The sequence below is a fragment of the Notolabrus celidotus genome, chromosome 1, assembly GCF_009762535.1.
Source record: "Notolabrus celidotus isolate fNotCel1 chromosome 1, fNotCel1.pri, whole genome shotgun sequence".
NCBI classification, from domain to species: domain Eukaryota; kingdom Metazoa; phylum Chordata; class Actinopteri; order Labriformes; family Labridae; genus Notolabrus; species Notolabrus celidotus.
The window spans coordinates 17,058,021-17,078,515 of record NC_048272.1 but is presented as its reverse complement, the minus strand read 5'-3'; the positions used below and the strand labels follow the sequence as shown (position 1 = coordinate 17,078,515).

At 39.1% G+C, this 20,495-nt stretch overlaps 1 protein-coding gene and 1 long non-coding RNA gene across 2 annotated transcripts; both read right to left on the bottom strand.

Moving 5' to 3' along the window:
• Window positions 1–2,347: 2,347 nt before the first annotated feature.
• On the bottom strand, window positions 2,348–5,352 carry LOC117813484. Its single transcript, XR_004631425.1, has 4 exons — window positions 5,259–5,352; window positions 4,172–4,206; window positions 3,670–3,705; window positions 2,348–2,457 (listed from the first exon to the last, which is right to left on the bottom strand). It is a non-coding gene; the product is annotated as an uncharacterized LOC117813484 (long non-coding RNA).
• Window positions 5,353–9,050: 3,698 nt separating this feature from the next.
• Window positions 9,051–19,681, bottom strand: LOC117813385 (potassium voltage-gated channel subfamily A member 10). The gene is made up of 2 exons (XM_034684573.1): window positions 19,608–19,681; window positions 9,051–11,282 (listed from the first exon to the last, which is right to left on the bottom strand). Exon 2 carries the CDS (start codon window positions 11,111–11,113, stop codon window positions 9,428–9,430), a length of 1,686 nt encoding a protein of 561 aa, XP_034540464.1. The 5' UTR covers window positions 11,114–11,282; window positions 19,608–19,681; the 3' UTR covers window positions 9,051–9,427.
• Between the last annotated feature and the right edge of the window lie 814 nt (window positions 19,682–20,495).

The following is a 20,495-nucleotide window of genomic DNA, read 5'->3' as shown; positions in this document are numbered from 1 at the left end:
TATTCTGATGTTTACTTCAGGCAGAGGAGACGTTGTATTAAAATACATTTATACTGTTGAATCTCTCACTTATATTAAGTTATAAAATAGGGGCCAAATAATCTATGATTGCCCTGGATTATAATCCTTATTTATTCCTGTTTCATATAGTAAGTAAGTAAGTAAGTATGTAAACTGTATATAGTATAGCACCTTTCACAGAGCATAGTCACAAAGTGCTTCACAGAGAATCCATATTGACAATATAATGTGCAATACATAAGACAATAATGAAAGCAGACAAAATAGCAATAAATTACAAAAGATGGTCAAAAGCCATAGCAAACAAATGAGTCTTAAGCTGGTTTTTAAAAGTCTTGGTGGAAATAGCACCGCACACTTGGGGTGGAAGATTGTTCCACAGAGTTGGAGCAACAAGCTCAAAGGCACGGTCACCTTTAATTTTTAGCCTCACACCAGGCATAGCAAGCAGACCCTAGTCTGAGGATCTGAGGGGTCAACTGAGGATGTAAGGGTGGAGCAGGTCGGAGATATATAAGGGTGCTTGATGATGGATAGCTTTATATGTTAATATAAGGATCTTAAACTGTATTCTGAATTTGATTGGCAGCCAATGTCAGGAAAATAGGATTTGGGTGATGTGGGTTGTTTTACCAGGGATTTAATTTTAGCTACGTTTCTTAGGTGGAAGAAGCATGAACTGGTTATTGATTTAATGTCTTGGTAAAAAAGCAATCCATGATCAAAAGTAATACCAAGATTTCGAAGAGATTTTTTCACAGAGGTAGAAAATGTATGTTAGCAATAACATACACAGAGCAAACCTTATAGCAGTTTGTTTCAGTGTAGTACCACAGAGCAGCCACTAGGTGTCAGGCTAAACAATGTCAACCTCTGTCTGCTGCCTCAGACCAATAACAGACACAATGCTGTCAACATCAAATGTGTCTCTAGTGTTCACAACTTAGCTGGAGAAATAATTAACTATGCTCCAATCCAATAATATTGTACTTGACACATCAATACAAACATGAATGGATACAAATAATATGACTGTCAGAGCTCAAACTAGAGATTGGTATAAGAATCCCGTTCTACCTCGACAAGCTGTGACATAAATTGCTTAATATGAGAGCAACACTCACACAGGGTATTTTATTATAACAGTAGATTGACCAAAATGACATAATTTGGGAGTTACTTTGTAATAATTTAATGTTTTTGTGTTTTAAGCAAATACTGTCTATCATTTTTTGTTGGTTTCAGCTCTATGAAAGTCAAAGTTTCTTTCCTTCATTTTCCAAATGAACATCTTTAGGTTTGTATCTGTTGGTTGGAAAAAAAGAAGTAGTTTAAAGGCATCACTTTGGACTTTGGGATAGTGTAATTGGTGTTCTCACATCTTATAGATTGATCAGAGCCAGCTAGTCATAAAACTACTGCTGCATTTTGGATTCTTGCACCAAAGCAATTAACCTGAATCCTTCCCCTGTGCGTAAATCGCCTCGCAAAACTGCATGGATAGGTAGCTCAACGGAAATTGTTATCGGAGGACGCAGTTATCAAATATATAAATGTGTTTTTTTCACAATAGAAAATCCAATTTATTACCAAATACCTAGGGCTGAATTAACATTTATATTTCTATTTTGGAGGCTTTTCTTTAAGGTAGGGTGAAATCCGATACATTAATAGAAGATACGATAGGATACGAAATTAAACTATTAAGTACACTATTGTTTGATCTAAAAAGATATGGTACAACATGATACAAACTGCAATACAATCATATGATGATACATTGCAACATGAAGTGAAAACTACAAAAGGTAAGGTGAAGATTGATGTCATTAGCACCACCAAGAGGAGTCATGCAGTAGTGATAGGGTGAGTCAAAGTGGAAGGGAAATCTGTCCAGAGAGCCAAATTATTCTCAAACTGAGATATTATTTTGATACAATAATTGTTCTGAGTGAGTCAAGAGGACAGTTTATTGCTGCATAAATATTTGTCTTACTCCCATTAGGCTGTCTCCAGTTTTCTTTCTAATTGTCGGAGTGCTAGAGGTAATTGTCTGTGTATTGTAATCCAGATTCATCTTTGTAATGTACTACAGCTTGATGCCCTTTAAAGTGTCTCTAATTACTCCTGTCGAACACTCCGTGAGGAGCAGCCTGTGGCCACCTGAAGGCAATGCGTCGTCTGCCGTCTGATCTGGGTGATACCTCAGGTCACCTTCTTCATTTTTCATGGCCGTTAAGCAGGACAAATGTGAGACTCACGTTTCGTCCCACTAAGTCTGGCCATTGACCTCCAGGGCTGGCGCAGTGCAGCGGAGCAGTTTACCTGTCATAAATCTTTATCTCTCTGAAAGATGTCTCGCCCTCTGTGTGGTGGCGCTCAGCTCTCCGGTATTAAAGTGATCGATGGGGAAGAGTTCACTCAGGGAGAACTAAACTGAAAAAAACAGTTTCAGATTTATATCAGAGAACATGGCATCTGAGATAATAAATAACCTGTGCATACAACACATTCTAAATGCTTTATTGATCAACTCTGATATTAATTACAGTGGTGTGCCTCTATACTCAAAGCTGGACATCAAAAACGCTCCTTTGAGTCACAGTGAATTATTAAAGTGGTCCAAAATGTCACATGAATTATTGAAAAGACCCAGGAACCAAGTCCTGCTGTCACAAACTCTCTGTCCAGATCGCAGGACTTTTTTTTTTTTATCATGTAACAAAGGGTGTGAACCTCTGATTGTGTTACTTAATCTAATATTTCCTGGAAGCTTCCGGAGCACTTCACAACACTTTTCTAATAAATGCAAATGATAACAGAAGGTGGGAATTGTCAGACTTGAAATGATACAATGCACGACTGTATCTTTGTGAAGCTTTTAAACGTAAACTAAAAACGTATCTATTTAGTCTGGCTTTTATATAGGGTTTACAAATTATATTAATTAAATATTTTATATTGATTTTAATTTAATGTTTAATTATTGCATTTATTTAAACTATTTTTAATGTTTTTCATTATTATTTACATACTCAGTTTTATTGATATTTTAGCCTTTATTTCATAATCCACTCTTATCCCTACCCTTTTTATTTATTTTTTCTAACTATTTATATTCTTAATGTTAATTTGATGCTTTAATTATTTTTAATTACACATATTTTATTGTTGTTGATGTGCATTATTCTCTATTCAGAATTTTTTTTTGTTTTTTTTTTAATGTGATTTGTTTGAAAGGTGCTCTATAAATAAAGCTTGTTTAATTGATTGAACTGATAATAATAATAAATAAATAAAATAACAGATTTGTGAAAAGACCAAACAAACAAACAAACAAACAACAGCAGTTGTGTGGTCTCTGTTCTCTTATTGGATTTTTATTTGCTCTTACTGTGTTTTTATTTTATTTTTTATTTTATTTTTATGCTTTTTAAAACTTTTTTTAAAAACTTTTTTATATGTTTTATCATGATTATATTATTTTATTCTATTTTATTTTTGGACAGCATTTTATGCTCTGTGGTTTAACTTATTTTACCTCACTGTGCGCCACTTTGCTAAAACTTGATTGTTTTTTTAAAATGTGCTATATAAATAAAGTGGATTGGATTGGAAACAAATCCAACAGTCTCTCTCTCTCTGTACCTCGGTATGATGTTGTGAAGTCACAGCATACTTTCCCTGCAGAAAACAAGACCACATTAGTCTCTCTACAGGGCCTAAACAGACACCTAAAGGTTGAATAAAACTGCAGTCTCTTTTAAGATATCAGAAATGATGCTATGAACATTTAAGATAAGACAAGATAAGATAATTCTTTACTCGTGTTAAGCAGCAAGTAGATATTGCAAAACAGTATAAAGTAAACAAGAGCATATAAAATAGCAATTATTAAAAGTTATTAGCAATTAAAATTAAAGAAGTAAAATAAGCATATCTTATGATGTATACACACAACTAAACAAGTAAATTTACAAATATTTACAAAATCAGTGATGCAGTTACAAATGTGCACAGACTTGTAACATAACTGAAACTAAAACATATTCTCTTTTTTCATGAAACAAGTACAATAATTCCAACCAGTCACCATAAAAATGTGATCCCAAATTAGCTTGTTACAGGTGTGTAAATATATTGGCCTTACCTGTAATCAGGTTGTTTGTTGATTTCATGGAAAATCTTGATAAGAAAAACAGAAACAGAAACACAACAGAATAACTGAGTCACTGTTTTAGTGTGACTCAGCTAACATCATCAGAAACGTCAAAGTTCATTCATTCATAATCTTGAAAACAACAACAACAATAAGTGAGCGTACGTGTTGCCTGCTTGACAACATCAGGGAATTCCAGCATGCACAGGGTGTAGCTATTGAAAGTGAAAATGATAGCAATGATTTCCCAAACATGCCTCTTCTGGAGGAGTGTTTTATCACACTGTGTCAGGAAGCCTGATCCTCCATCACCCCCAGAGAGAGTCAGAGAGACTCCACCTGTCTGTCCTTCATCCTCTCCAGAGCTGAGCGAGCAGATGGAGGACCTTCACAGGCTTAGCTTATCTCCTGCCAAAAATATGATGCACATTTGTCACATTGCACCCTTCCCCTTTTAGGGGCACATGTACAAGCTTTCTCATTTGATCATGTTAACCCTGTAGTCAATGAAGAAGATTTGAGAGTAATGCAAAACCCATGTCTGAATGTTCTCAGTCAGCAAAGTCAGGGCTCAGAATCACTGACTCAACTAATACAGGAGGTAAGCTGAACTCTGATCAATATGTAACCTATGAGAGTTGCTTTGTCAGTCAATATTACACCTGCTGTGCTCCAAGGCAGCAACGTGTTTGCACTTTGAACAAAACTGTAATTGCAAGGTCACTGCAGCAGTGATTCAGCCTGATGCTACCGCACACTCAGAAGAGTTTCCCTTAGTGGAAGAAACAGGAGACTTTGGAGGGATTTAAAAAAAACACAAGCTGCCCACTTCCAAGTGTCCTTGCCCTCTGGAAAGGGTGAACTCGGGTGCACAGGCTACTGAAAACGGCTTATAACGTGCCCGCTGAGAACAACAGTAACCCAATCTACTGATATGTGCCTCTGTCTGAGCTTTCGCGTGAGAGTCGTGCGTTGATTCCCTTTAAGGAATGGGACGCAGCTTGTCACTGAGTCGAACAGTAAAGAGAAGAGTGGAGTCATGCAATGCTGATGTATTTTTAGATCCATTAAGACTCACAGTACAGTCTGCTGTGTCACAGTGATCGAAGCATCTGCTGGTCTGCGACTGAATATCTTCGGGGTGATTCTCTGTCAAAGGCAGGATGGATGTGATCCTTTGGTGGAACACCTGATGAATTATAGATGACAGCCTCACATTGGCCCCAACCTTGCCATTGCCACCTGTCTGTTGAATGCTAAAATGCTATCAGACCTCATCTTTGGGTTATCACTGTACATCAGTGATCAGCTGGGCAGAAGGTCAGCCTGCTAACCTGATGTGAAAGCAATGATAAGCCTTTTTAACAAACAGCAAAGACAGTATGTTTTAACGACTTTAACAGCTTATTCAAATGACAACAGAAAATATCTAAAATCACAAAAACAACAAGACAAAAATGCACACTGATCAAAATGAGGTATTGTTTAAACACAATGATAGAGACTATTTATTTGATGTGACTGTTTAGGACTGCATCAAGAGAAACAGACAGTTCCCAGTCTTGGAGGACAAGATAGATGATCTTATAAATGATTCATTTGGTCTGCATATTTAATTTGCTGCTTTTGCTTGTCAAAGGCATCGTCAAGATCACAGCGCTACAACTGTTCAAAAACAAGAAAACCACAGTTATGCTTCATTTACATTGATTTTACTGATATCCACATACAAGAACAACTAGTATTTTGTGTGTTTCTAATCAGCAGAACATTTTTTGCATGAATTATACTCATTTGAGATCATCTCATATATTTTTAGCCAAGCTGTTTCCTTTACATTTCTTCACTAGACTTAAAAAAAAAATTTACCACTTTGAAATGTTCAACAACTGGAAAATGATGCACTTAGAATACCTGGCGGTAAATCTGATTATTTTTTCATTCAAAAATATATATTTTACAACCCATTAGCTGCAGTCAGATTATAGCTTACATCAGCATTTAACCACGTATTGACTAAAAGCATCCTGAGCCGGTAATAGTGAAAACCTTTGATTACCATTTGGTAGTGTGTCACGATACATTAGGAAAGCTAGCTAATGCAATGCTAGCAAGGAAGAACTTCAATGTTAACCATTGACTGTTGTCCTAAAGTAGCTAATGGGTTCAGATATGTTGCTTTACTCCGGAAATGGCTAACCAGATTTTTCACATTTTCCAATGATCAGCGACTGAGACTGCTAAAAGCTAACATTAGTGATTGTCTTATGGTAGCTAATGAGTCAAATATCTTGTTTTGCTATGGAAGATGGCCCAGTGTCCCTCTAAATTTTCACGTCTTGAATCAGCCAGTTTAGAGCTTAGAAGACAACAAACAGGGAAAAAATCCAGAGGAACATATGGCCATTTCAAGCTCAAACTACAGTATATATTTGATACCCCATCTGTAAATCAACAGCTAACTTTAGCATCTAGCCACTTCCTAGCTAATATTACCATTTGCAGAAAGTGGCTGAAGGATACTATTTGGAAGTACATGTTGTAAGATAAAACAAGGAAGGAATACTTCTTAGCAAGCACAACTTAAGCTAAAAGGTGGTTGAAAAATGGTATTAACATACACAGCAAATGGGTTATCAAATAAACTTTAACTTTAGGTCCCTTAATCTGATGTTACCATTAGTAAACATAGTGTTATCTTAGCTAATGTTATGTTAGCTAGGAGATAGTAAAATGCTTACATTAGTCCAAAGGTTAGGTTATCACTTATGTTGTTTTAATTTGAAATGTGGGCCAATGTCACACCTGGCTTTTTGACTACACAATAAGAAACCCAGAGGATATTTTAGCCATATAACAAGTCAAAACAATACATTTCATAACCACTGAGTAGAAGTGAAAGAAGAGCTAAAATTAACATTAAGCCACCTAAAAGCTAATAATAATATTGGTAAAAGCCACATAGTGATTTGGTAGAGTTTCATGAAACAACTGTTAAATGGAAAATTCCTGGCTCTTGCATTAGCCCAGATTATGCCATAACTAGGAAGTGGTTGAATTCTTATATTACCAACATGTTACCGAAAGAGATGTGTGCCTAGCTTACATAATGTTAGCTAGGAGAAGGTAGCCTGCTCCTCACCAATTGGTTATGGAATATGTTACAAAGTAGTTAAGTTTGAAATATAGCCCTATTCCCCTCCGAAGTTTCACTTTAATTTGTCTTTTCAGCCAAAATGTTAAATTATTTGTCAAATAACCTACTTTTATGTTATTCCAGGCATATCAGTGCGGAACACCCAGCAGTGACAAGGTGCTAATAAAAACTGACATAAGGTGAATATCCAGACTTAAAGCCAAAAATAAAACCTACATCCATCTTGGATGAAAAGAGAATAAAATAAATTGAATTCCAAACATTCAAAGTCATGAAAGCTATTTATCCCAGAAATCAACAGAGGGAAACTGCACTGGTTAGGATACATGTTTAATGAAAGGCACTCTTTACAGGATAAATAAAACATAGCAAATTAAAATACTGTTTACTGCACAGTATTGACACATACAGTAACAGTCCTCAAATATTAAGTGCTTTATAATATAGTAAAGTGCTGAGTACCAACGTGACCAACTGAAGTCACCTTATTGCTTTATGTTTAATTTAGTATTGCTCTTTCAATGGGTGAAAAAACCACAATGCTTTGTTTTCCACCCACGTCATCATTATTGCATACTGAAGGGTTATTGGAAAGGCATTGATTGTGTTACTACATTCATTGCCATTTCTATACAAGCTATTTATATGTATAATAAAGTCACATACAGTACATTTTCAAGATTGGAATGTGGCATGCATACATAGTACTAATTCATGTTTTCATGAATGTCTTTCTCATTTCATTAATCCACGTTACATATTGGCTTTCTCTATCTCAAGAAATATAATAATCTTCACTATATGATTAAAATACTATTGTTTATTTAACTACAATAAATATTTAAAATGTTCACTTACTGATAGTAAGAGTTTAACCTCATTTAGGCACACTATGCCATGCATCATAATGAGATAACTAAAGGAAATTAAGAATATCTTCAAATACAAAAGTGAAAAAATTATACTTTTTCCTCTCTTTTTACAACCTGATCATAAATTAATATTTTGCACATTTCTACATAATCAAATTAGTATTTCATTCTGCCAACTGCTTATGGTTAAAAGCTTCAAAAGTGCAGAGAAATGTGGAAAAAAAACATGAAGTGCAATGAATCAATATGGTTTTTAAAGGGTTAATTCACATTATAGTAGCATGTTTACAGGTAACAGCTATATCTGCATAATCTGGTGAAAGATGCCGAATAATAAAAACCATGTAGATAGTAATGACCTCTGATTTTAAAAGCTGGAACTGCTGCATGCAACTATAGCTTATACTCTAATTATACTGAATGTAAAGCAGTTTTATGGTTGCACTTATATTTTGCAGCCTATATCTAGAAGATTAGTAGCAGACGTGCTAACTTGACAGCAATTCATCACACAGATATTGTTACGCTGTGTCATAAGGAGAAGCTCTGCTGGCTGAGCATTCACAACTATAGATTTGCTGATAAGACAATGTGTGCGCTGCTGTCCTCTTGCCATACACTGGACACATTCACCTGACCTTGGAAATCATGCCAAGTTCTATCTAGAGTTCGCTGATAATGACATATGGAGCTGTGATGAAATCTAAGCTGTGAGTATACTTCCAGTTTAAATGCTACATGAGGATCAGAACCTTTCTTAGCTTTCTTCTGTTTTGTGGGATACACTTACTGTTATACACACCTGAAGGACATTTTGGTCAAATTTATAACTTACCCTGCCTATTTCACTTTTATAGTAACTCTACTAATTAATTTTCTTGGTGAAATGTCAACAGTAAAAATATGTATCACATTTTTCTCAAATTGCACTGGATGAAAGAAAATATACCTTCCACTTCTTGACATGAAAGTTTACTAAACAAGTAGTAGTTGAGTTGTGTTAATTGCACTTTGACACATCCACAAGTAGACCAACAACTGGTTTAAAGGCTCTCTCACCACACTGTGCCTATTAATACTGTAACAATGCTGCCCTGTTTGGAGTAAAAAAAGTGAGAAAGGAAGACTGATATCACCCAGTGCTTCTAACCTCTGGATATGTGTAACTTGTCCATGTTTACCATGCATTTGTAATAAATACATACTTAAGGTTTTCTATCAATGCATGCCGTTTTTCTCATTCTGCCAGGTGCCATTACTCTTATTTAGCGATGGTGTGCTTCCATACTTGTTTGCAGCTGATGTTTTCTGTGCAGCCTCGGCTGCTGCATCCATAATCTGCTTCTGATCCTGCTCAGTTTCTCTGTGGTAAAAATAGTTAAAGTTGGAGACAATGACAGGGACAGGCAAGGCAATGGTCAGGACACCAGCAATGGCACAGAGAGTGCCGACCATTTTGCCTCCCATGGTGATGGGGCACATGTCTCCGTAGCCCACAGTGGTCATTGTCACCACAGCCCACCAGAAGCCGTCAGGGATGCTGACAAACTGCGTCTGGGGCTCATCCACTTCTGCAAAGTAGATGGCACTTGAGAAAAGGATGACTCCTATAAAAAGGAAGAAGATGAGCAGCCCAAGTTCCCTCATGCTGGCTTTCAAGGTCTGTCCCAAGATCTGAAGTCCTTTCGAGTGTCGGGAGAGCTTAAAGATTCTGAAAACTCTCACCAGGCGGATGATTCTTAGGATTGCGAGAGACATGTTCTGACTAGAGTTCATATCATCGTCAGGGGTCGTGGCCAGCTCTGTCCCCAGGGTTACAAAGTAGGGAATGATAGAGACTATGTCAATGATATTCATGATGTTATTGAAGAAATCACTCTTGCTTGGGCACACTATGAAACGGACACCGGCTTCAAAGCAGAACCAAATGATGCAAATAGTCTCCACAATGAAAAACGGGTCTGTGAGGTACGCCATCACGTCTTTAACAGGAGGACGAGGACCGCTTTGGGTCCCGTTGATGATTTCCGTTAAACCTGGGATGTAGTCAGTGTCCTCCCTGAACTCTGGCAGAGTCTCTAAGCAGAAGATGAAGATGGAAATGACGATGACTAAGACAGAAACCAATGCGACAGATTTGGCGGCACTGGAGCTTTCTGGGTATTCAAAAAGGAGCCAGAATTGTCGTTGGAGTTCATTTGTGGGCAGAAGAACCTCTGGCTCTTTGACAAACCCTTCGTCTTCGCGGAACTGCTCCATCGCTTCATGACCCAATTCGTAGAAAACAATTTCATTTGCAAAAACATCTAAGGGAACGTTGGCCGGTCTGCGGATCCTCCCTCCTGACTGATAGTAGTACAGAATACCATCAAAAGACGGGCGGTTCCTGTCAAAAAAGTACTCGTTTTTCATCGGGTCAAAGTAGCTAATCCTCTTCATGGGGTCACCGAGGAGCGTCTCTGGAAACTTGTTCAAGGTACTGAGCTGGGTTTCAAACATCAGTCCTGAAATATTGATGACAACCTTCTCGTCTTTTTGTTCCAGGAAGTGCTTTTCAAACAAATCTTCATTTTCGTAACAATCCTTCGCCATTTTACTGAAGACACTGTCAGTGGGAGACTCACTGTTAACCAGGAGCTTCAGATTAGAGATTAAACTGCAGCTGCTGGAGTTTGCTTTAGTGGTCAGGGTCGGAGGAGTGGACGGGGACAGCCCTTCTTGGCCGGACTGATGTCTACGTCGTCCTCTGCGCGGCGACTGATGAGGAGAACTCAAACGACGGGGCAGAAGGTTCTGATCGGGAGCCTCGGATGTGGGTGAAGTCGGATACCCTGAGTCATTCGGGTCTCCCAGGTTAATGCCGACATCATCCATGTTCTCAAAATTAACAAGCGGCACCTCCATGCCCTGTCTTCTATCTAGCCACAGCTCCGTCTATCAGCCTGGATCGAGTGCAGGAGACAGAGGGGACCCCACAACCAGTGCCACGCTGAAGATCCTGGCAGGACCTCCCTCCTTCTGACTATCATTCAGGCAGCTGTACGCTACTTTTGGTCTCAGCCTTCTGCGTAATCTGTAAAAAGATCAGAGAGGAAAAAAGCAAAGTTGAGTGATATTTTGTTAAATGGTGCAAAACTGTTTTGTTGGTAGAGAGATTTTTTTGTCCAGTCCTGTTTGCATCAGCAGAGAGTTTGCCATCTGATACAGTGCTTGTAAGGTTATTTCTTCCTCTCAATTCTCTCTCATGGCCTGAAGGAAAACACAAACTCTGCAAGTTGAGCTGAGAAAGTGCTTACCCTTATAATAGCTGGTATTATTGCTGATCATGTGCTGCAAAAACAAACACATTTAATGGAAAAGACCCGAGCCTTCACTTATCACTGTGAGCAGAAAGTCATCAAAACTGGACCCATTTGTTCCGCTCAGCACTTTAAATATCAGTGTCTTACTTTCTCAGTCAACCCACTCCAACTCTATTTGAAGTAGTCTATTAGTATCAAATTGACTTCACCTCTAAGGAGCTGTTTATCATTACTTTTGTCCTCCTCAGACAGGTAACCAAATCCCGACACACGTTTTAAAGCTTCAACCTCTGTGTCCACTTGACACCGAGGGCCCTGCGCAGTCACAGAGACTTCTCTGCTTCTATTTCCACTTGCATTGTAGCAGATAACGTAACAGTCCCGAGTACAGGATTGAATCTTCTTACGTAAAGACATCATGATACGGCTGATGCAAAAATAAATGTATTGATTGTGCATTGTCAGCATAAAGAGGATACTGAGTCCAAGAGAGAGGACAGATGAAGAGGAAAACAGAAGTGCCTGCAGAAGAGGCAACTAGTTTGAAAAGTCGGCTAAATCTTGTGATCTCACCCTGACCAGACACTGACACACACAAGAAATCCACTCACAGAACTACTTCTCCCACATCTGAATGTCAAAGCAGCCAAAAAACATGCAAGTACATTTTTAAAGAAGTGTTAAGTTTAAATCCAGCTGTGTGCAGATGTCCGCACCACTCACCCGAGTCCCCGGCTCTGCAGAAGTTGCCGTGCCCTCTATACCCTTCCTGGCAGTTCTGCGGTGCTCCCACTTCCTCCCTTCAATCTCTCCCTCATCCAAACTCACAATCAAGAGTGTCTCTGGCTCTATTAAAGCTCCCATTGGGTAATCTAACACCCTATAGGAAACCAGAGATGCCAGAGGTACCCACACACGCTCGAAAACTTCCAAATGTGCGCACACACATACAAGGGCAAGCACATGCAGGCGACTCACGGTAGGTTTGAATGTGGGGGTCACCTGGCTTTGTTCTCCCGGCTCCCTCCTCCGTCAGTGGGATAAGTGAGGACGTTAAAGGTAGCTCCCTGATAGGAGAATTACTCTGCATGAGCCAATCGCTGTTTGGAGTGTTGGAGGGAGAGTGGGACCCACTCTTTCCCTTCTTTCCTGCAGACTAAGCAACCACATGCAGGATCATCCAATCCACTCTCACCCGGGGGATTAAACCGTATTCTTCCCTTGTTACTGTGTTTGTCACAGCTTTCAATACCTGCAGCCACACACATCTGCTGAGGGGCTTTGGATGTCTTATTATTTACATTTTTAGACAAACATGCTGACTTGAATTGATTACTTTTCATCTGGTATCTGAAGTTTATTGACATATCAGACAGTCAGAGGAGTTTTCTAAAGACTCCATAGAGTCTCCTTCTATAGTAACCTTTATAACGGCCCTGTTTGTCTGTTTGGTTAATCTATAAAAAACATGCCATTTTCTTTCAGGAAAACAAGAATCAGGTAGTACAGCAGTGTCAATATTATTGATAAATACTTTTCTCTGAGGTTATTTATTCCTGGCACACATTTCCCCCAGAGGTGCTACATATAGATTTGTGGGTGGTTTTAGAGGAGTAAGAGAGTATTTTCCAAGAAATCCTGCAGATATGTTTGTCCTCTCTCTTATTTCTCGTCCCTACCAGTTCTGACACCTTTGTGCCTGTGAGCTGAAGGTTTGAGAGATTAATAAAGACACTCTGTAGCTTTGAAATAAAGTGGAAAAAAACTAATTAAAAGGTTGAATTCAAATTACAGAAAGACTGCACTTTCTTTTTTTTAGCTCTGCTGAATTCTCCCGAAGAGTGAAAACTTTAATCAAAGTGTATCTTGTACTTTTTCAGAAGGGCGGCCAATTTGGCATCATTGGTTGAATATTGTGTTACCTGATAGAGAAGAACAGAAGCCTGTAGTCAGTAATCATTCTCTCTTCTCACTCTTCGTTCTGCAGCAGCCTGGAGTTGGCTGTCTGCTGGTCCTCTGTAACATTGCGGCGTGAGCAGCACCACTGCAGGCACACGGCTTCAAGGTCACGGGAAACTGTCTTTAAGACTTCATGCTTTGTTATACATCATCTTGCAAGGTCACCTTCAAGAACCTCATTATGTGTCCTCAAGGACTCCTCACGCACAAATGCATCAGAGGACATAAACTTCACACTGGTTCATGATGTATAACCAGGTTTCTCCATACATATAGAGTGTAAAGAGAACAGTGATGTGCACGTGCACACACAAACATCACTCAGCTGACTCAACACGGCCCATATAGGAATGTTTTCCTGCTGTGATGCCCCCTGCAAAGTCCAGGACATGTCATTGAGAGCGCAGCCAGCTGAGGCATGACCTGCCATTTAAACACCTCATAATAGAATTTGCTACAGGCAGACGGAGACAGGAAGATGGACAGTGTGGAGGCCGATCATAGACTGCACGCGTCAGACTGAGAGGGTAAATAATCGATCCATTCCCCACGCAAAATGATTTGTGTCAGTGAAAGTGGGAGAGGGGAGGTAAATGGGTGAGATGGACTGCAGCTACTGCAGTGTCACTCCTCGGAGGACTCTTGACAGAGTAACAGAGGGATAACGTCCCTCCCTCTGTCCTTCTATGCAGCCCTGCATCCATCATCTCTCCTCCCTCCTTCCCTCACTGAGTCCAGCCCTCCCCTCGATGACACTGTCACCTTAGCCGTTAACAGACTGTGTTGACGAAGCAATTTCTCCATCAGCATGCTTGTGTGTCAACTAAACTGACGCTGCAGACGTATAAACACCTCCCGCACGCCTTCACTGGGCTCGACTTTGAGCCACAGATGCCCATGTTGACATCCTCCGTGGAAAAACGAAAATATATAACCGTAGTATGAAGTTACTGACGTGAAGCAAGCATCCAGATAGTTCAGTGAAAGTAACATTACCACACAGCTGACATCCCTCTGTAGTGCTAGTACCTGAAAAGCAGCTTGTTGTCCTCTGTGTGACCTATTTGTCAACATAATCCTCTTCTCTTTGTAACATTGCCCTCCTTATAAACGCTCTGAATTACTTTTTAAATATAATTCTGTTGTCTGTTTCAGTTTGCCCTTCTCCTGGCAGATACTATTCTAGTCCCCAGGGTCAGCAGAGGGATAAATAAAGGGATGAAGAGGAGAGATGATATACAGCAAAGGTCCAAGGCCTGAATCAAATACAGGACAAGGTTCAAACTAAAGGTCGACCCATTATCAGGGCAGATATTCCGCATTTAGCCGATTATCCTTAGCGGCATTTCATCTTACTGATAGCCAATAAAATTAATTAATTAAAAAATGTGCTACATTGGCTCCACTGCACGTGTGTCTTTCCCTCTAGGTCTGTTTTCACTCATGATTCATCTAACGAGCCAGAAGAATAAAGTTACTTTCCACAGAGCTCAAACACAAATATATGGCAGGTGGTCAAGTCTGGCTTTTATTTTTCCATTATTTCAGGCTGTAGTTTGAACCACTGCCTAATATGTAAAATATAAATAATGTTAAGATCATCTGACAATTTCTAACATTTTCAATCAAACTATCTTTGCAGCTGTCAAAGTCAGCAGGCAGCAGCTGACTGAGTTTCCCACTAATGATTGTGAGACAAGATAGCAGCTCATGCAAAGCTCGCTGGACTCATCTTTAGGTCTTAGTTTAAGGTACACTGATGACGTTTTTCTTTGCTGTTAGGTAAAAAGAAAAAAAAGTTGGATTCCTACAGATCACTTCCGCCTGATTGACCTTTGTGTACTTGTCCTGCTTAGTGATACTTATTTGACAACTCTTGACCAAGCAGCAACCTCCGGTCTTAAAATATGAAGCCCATGCAGAAGTGCTAAAAACTGCAGTTCATCGAGCATCCGCTTGAGGCTGGCTGCAGAAACACCGGGCACCACATACACATCCATTCAAAAAAGACGATCTTTGCAGCAGAAATAAACATGTTTACAGCCTAGTTCTAAAATATTTTAGGTCTGAAGAGCTAATTTCTCTATCGGCACACACTGTACTGTACATTTTTTTAATAACTCATTGTTTTCGAAAATATTAAACTAACAAGCTTGGTCTAAATAAGGGCATGGCTGACTTGATTGACAGACGGGCACCCTGTAGCTGTTAGCGAAAAGGCTCAAAGCCCGCCTCTTTACCTCACACTAGCTCGGATGTAGTTTGGTTGAGTTCAGCATTTCCACTATGACTCTCGCTGATGATTGGCTTCAAACAGTGCTTCAGAAACAGATGGGTGACGTCACGGATACTACGACTATCTTTATACAGTCTATGGTCTCGACAAAAGTAACTGTCTGACTGAAACTCTGCTTTGTATCATCAATCCAGACCATTAGCCTGACTCCTTCCTTTATCTTTGATTTGAGAAGTTTTCTAGATGTTTGTTCGTTTTTAAAAGAGCCAAAGTAACTAAACCTTTGGCCTCTCCTCCCATGGTGTCAGTAATTCTATCTGAAAAGTCCATATGCGCACTTATAGCCATTAAGGGTGACAGTATTTCAAAGTGCACGTCAGGTAGCTAGGATTAGATATTCCAACCTGGTAATTGTATATCTGTGGTAAAAGCAGCTGGTTACTCCTGTCTGGTAATCCTATATATTTTGCGGCAGAGGTTCTCCTCATCGTAAATAACATACAACGTTGGGTCAGGAGCACACAAGGGCAGAGCAGACACTGTATATACAAGCCCCCGTAGAGCTCACAACAGGTTTAGGTAATGTTCATAGCAGGTTCAGCCATGAGTTCAGAGTGTCAAAAGTTCACATGGATTCAATGTTGGTGGCTCTGAGTGAGGCAGGGATCCCTGCTGGGTTCACCTGATCGCTCTGTGGAGCCATCAGAAGTTCAAAACAGAGGACTAACACAAGATATGTTTTCATCACTGTGTTATTAAATTAAATGTGATATATTATAGGGATGCAGGATATGGACATTTTTGAGCCAATGCCGTTAGTAGATAATAACTCACTCCTGATGGGTGATATCAATAAATTTACCAATATAAAAAAATTAAAGTGTTTTAAAATCTATAGTTCATGCACGCCTGAGGGCAAAGATGCATATACACTATCAGTCAAAATTTTGGAAACACCTTCTCATTCAAGGGTTTGTATTTATTTTAGTTATTTGAAACACTGTAGATTAATACTGAAGACATCGAAACTATGAAAGAACCTATATGGAATTATTTAATTAACAAAAAAGTGTTAAACAAAGCAGAATATATTTTAGATTTTAGATTCTGTAAAGTAGTCCTCTTTTTCCTCCATGACAGCTTTGCACACTTTTGGTATTCTCTCAGTCTGCTTCATGAAGTCTCCTGGAATGGTTTCTAATTAACATGAGCCTTGTCAAGAGTTCATTAGTGGAACTACTTGCCTTCTTAATGTGTTTGAGACCATCAGTTGTGTTGTTCAGAGGTAGGGTTAGTACACAATGGATAGCCCTATTTGACTACTGTTGTAATCCATACTATGGCAAAATCATATTATTTCATAGTTTTGATGTCTTCAGTATTAAACTACTATGTCGAAAATAATTAAAATAAATAAAAACCATTGAATGAGAAGGTGTGTCCAAGCTTTTGACTGGTAGTATACATGTCTGTGGTTAAACTAAGGTTGCTATGGCTCAGACTCTGAATGTGTGCAGAGCTCACATCACACACGGCAGGTAGGGATGCATCTGCAGAGTAGTAGTATCTTTGGATACTGTTCCAAATATGCTATTAGCTGGTGAAATCCCTGGTCTTCTACCTTGGACAAAGATGGGCCAAATTTGTGCAGATCAAAAAAAATGCCTGTTGAATCAGCACTATGGAACCCGTCTGCTATGGTGCTAGCTGTGGCAACTTTTATCTGTGTTATTTTATGGGTACAATTTTGTTATCAGAAAAATAAATAATTAAATATTTTCATTATTGGAGATAAAGTTTTGGAATGTGATGTATTATGAATCCCGAATGTATTATTAATATTTCTGTGATATGATTTATGGCCAAGGAAAATAAACAGTATAACAAAATAAATAAGAACTGCAGAGGTGTCCTGTAACTTGACTGTTAAAGGTTTCAATTTGACCTTTTCCTTCAGATGGAAAAGCCTGACTGAGATTTCAAAAAAGCATCCTGGCCAAAATATTCAGCTACAGCATGCAACAGGAAACAAAAATGTGCTGAAAGTCAGAAACAAACAGAAACTCAAAAATAAAAATAAAATAATGTAGAATATTTATTTAATAATTCGTAATGAGGTTCCGGTAAGCAGGAATCGTGCATGCCATCTCATCCTTTAATTTCCATCACACTGTTCACAGCCACTATAAAAAGAACCGAGTAAAGTCCAGTAAAGCAATAAACAAACTCATGTGACGGTCTTTACAATGTATCACCTGAGTTTCACTTGTCTGTTCACAATGTGTTATCTAACATATGATGAGCCTCTCCTGTTAATGGTTAACCTCATGGAAATAAATGGAAATAACCTACCATACAACCTCATTGTGAAACAGCTGGTGACATAAAACAAATTGAATTCCCTTATGAGATATTCCTGAAAGCACAGGAAGAGTACTTCCTCATCCTCACTGAAACCATCAATCTATGAATAGACAAATGTTTTATGTTACGGGAAGTGGAGTTATTGGACACACTCATGAAAAAATCCACATTACGTCCCTCCTCAGCCTGCAAACTATGGTGGAGTCAAGGTCACACCTACTGACCATGCTTAACTAGCAGACTAGCTTTGATGCACACATTAAAAGATTCAGATTTAAGATGATTCAGAAGAATGTGAAACCAGTCCCTTCATCATTATAATGCTATTGTGCTGCACTGTGAAAATTCACACGCACAAGCATCTGCATGAGCTACACAAGGCTTCAACAAACTGTGGTTTAAACCTAACTGCAGACATATAGATGCTCAGAGAAACTGCTTACAGTGATGTAGACCCTGCATGTTGTCTCGATGTGATAGTAAGGAGTGACGGTTGGGCCAAACGATGCCTCACTTTTATCCAACAGGCTCTGGTTGAAGTCCTGTGTTGTGTTATTGTATAAACCCACCTCACGATGTTTGTCGTAACTCTAACCATGCAGTTTTTTTGAGCCTGATCCCTAAATACTCAGAGTGTTTGATGTTGACCATGTGGCAGACGGAAGTAAACAAGTGCAGCCATGTGTGTCTGTGCAAGAAACAAGGAAAGCTTTTTAATCCAGGTGTAACCCTAAAAGCATGTGAACAAACGTCTGGATCTGAGAACTTAGCATGGAATTGGGTTTGTTTGTCTGTCCGCTAAGGAAACCTTGTTTGGGAGATGTTTGTTTATGCGCTGTCAGCATCATTTCCACAAAGCGTAGTGTAAAGGTGAAGCATGGCTGAGTGTTTCTGAATCAGACTGATGAACAAATAATTAACAGTGGTTTAGAAACACAACAAGCAAGACTATTAGTGCTGCAGAGGTTTGCGCTCTCTGAGTGCCCTGCTAGCTAAAAATAGTGTCTCTGCCCTCTGAGAGCACTCTTCCCTTCATTGTTTGGGCTGAGGATTTGTAGTTAATGGAGACCGCTGTGATGATTCTGAGGGTTGGAACTCTGCTAAGGAGATTATGCAACACAGGAGATCAGCCCTGAGAATCACCCTCATAGATGGACTAAATACTACAGGCTTAATTGAAAATTCTGGATTGTTTCCAGCGGCACTAATCAAAAGACAAGTGCTAATCTTGGATGACTCCTTGGACCCGACACGGCAGGGGAAGAGAGCCAATCAGAGAGCAGCCACGACACTCAGCTCTGCAATCCACCACGGTTTACACCCACGGATTAAACAACGCTTTCTTTCACAAAAATCCAACACTTTTCCTGCTCTTACTTAAACCGTACAACCATTCACCAACCAAAGATGCAACACTGTAAACACAAATCCAAAGCACTGTCTCATGCAATGAAATGATTAATTATTCCATCCAGAAACCACATATGGAGGATAAATGCCAAGAAACTCCCACTATTTGGGCATCCACATTGCTCACCGTAGGATGGGGAGGTTCCATGGCTGCAGGCACTCTGAGTTCATCCAAAGCCTCCTGAGTGACATTGACCCTCCTGCTCATGCTTCCATATGGCCTGTTAAAATGTACAAAACATTATGATAGTAAGACATTAACACATTAGATTCATCAGATTTAATTTATATTGCATTGGTTTTGTTCAAAATGGAATGACTTCAACAATGAGATGAAACAAAACTTGATTTCATGTTGAAAAATGATGCACAAAAAATGATTTATGCGACGTAATTGTCACATTTTGGATTATTTGACAGCTAATAATGAAGCAACTAGAATGCATGAACTCCTATGACCTAAAAGCATTAATATTTCCATTTAAATTCTAACTGTACTCCATTAGTTCAAAAGAAACCATTTGAAACTGTCTAAAATCCAGGTTTCCGCATTTCTCCACTACTTCTATTTATTTGGTCTCTCCAAACACAGGTAGCGGCAGAAAGACCTCATAACTGTAATAGGAAAAGCATTAAATTGACTTTACCTTGTTATCCAGTGGTGAAAGAAGCTTGTCCAAACACACTCTCACATCTTCCTGGATTAAAAATCTGAACAGGCAGAGGCAGCGTCTTAAGGAGCCGGTGTAAATCTCTGTGAGGTTTTGACAGAAGGCAGGGCTTTCACTGTGAAATACTCCATAAACAAGACAGATGTCATGAACAACAACACGATTTGAATCGATTCAGTCAGTCTGGATTACACGCAAATAAACCAATCCTGTTTACATCCTGTTTATTTCAGCCTTTAAAGGAAACAAGTTATTCTAAGGGACTTTAATGCTGTTAAAACGCACCAACAGCAACAACATCTACAAGACCTTCATATAAGGAGAGCAGATGTCAATGGACGAGC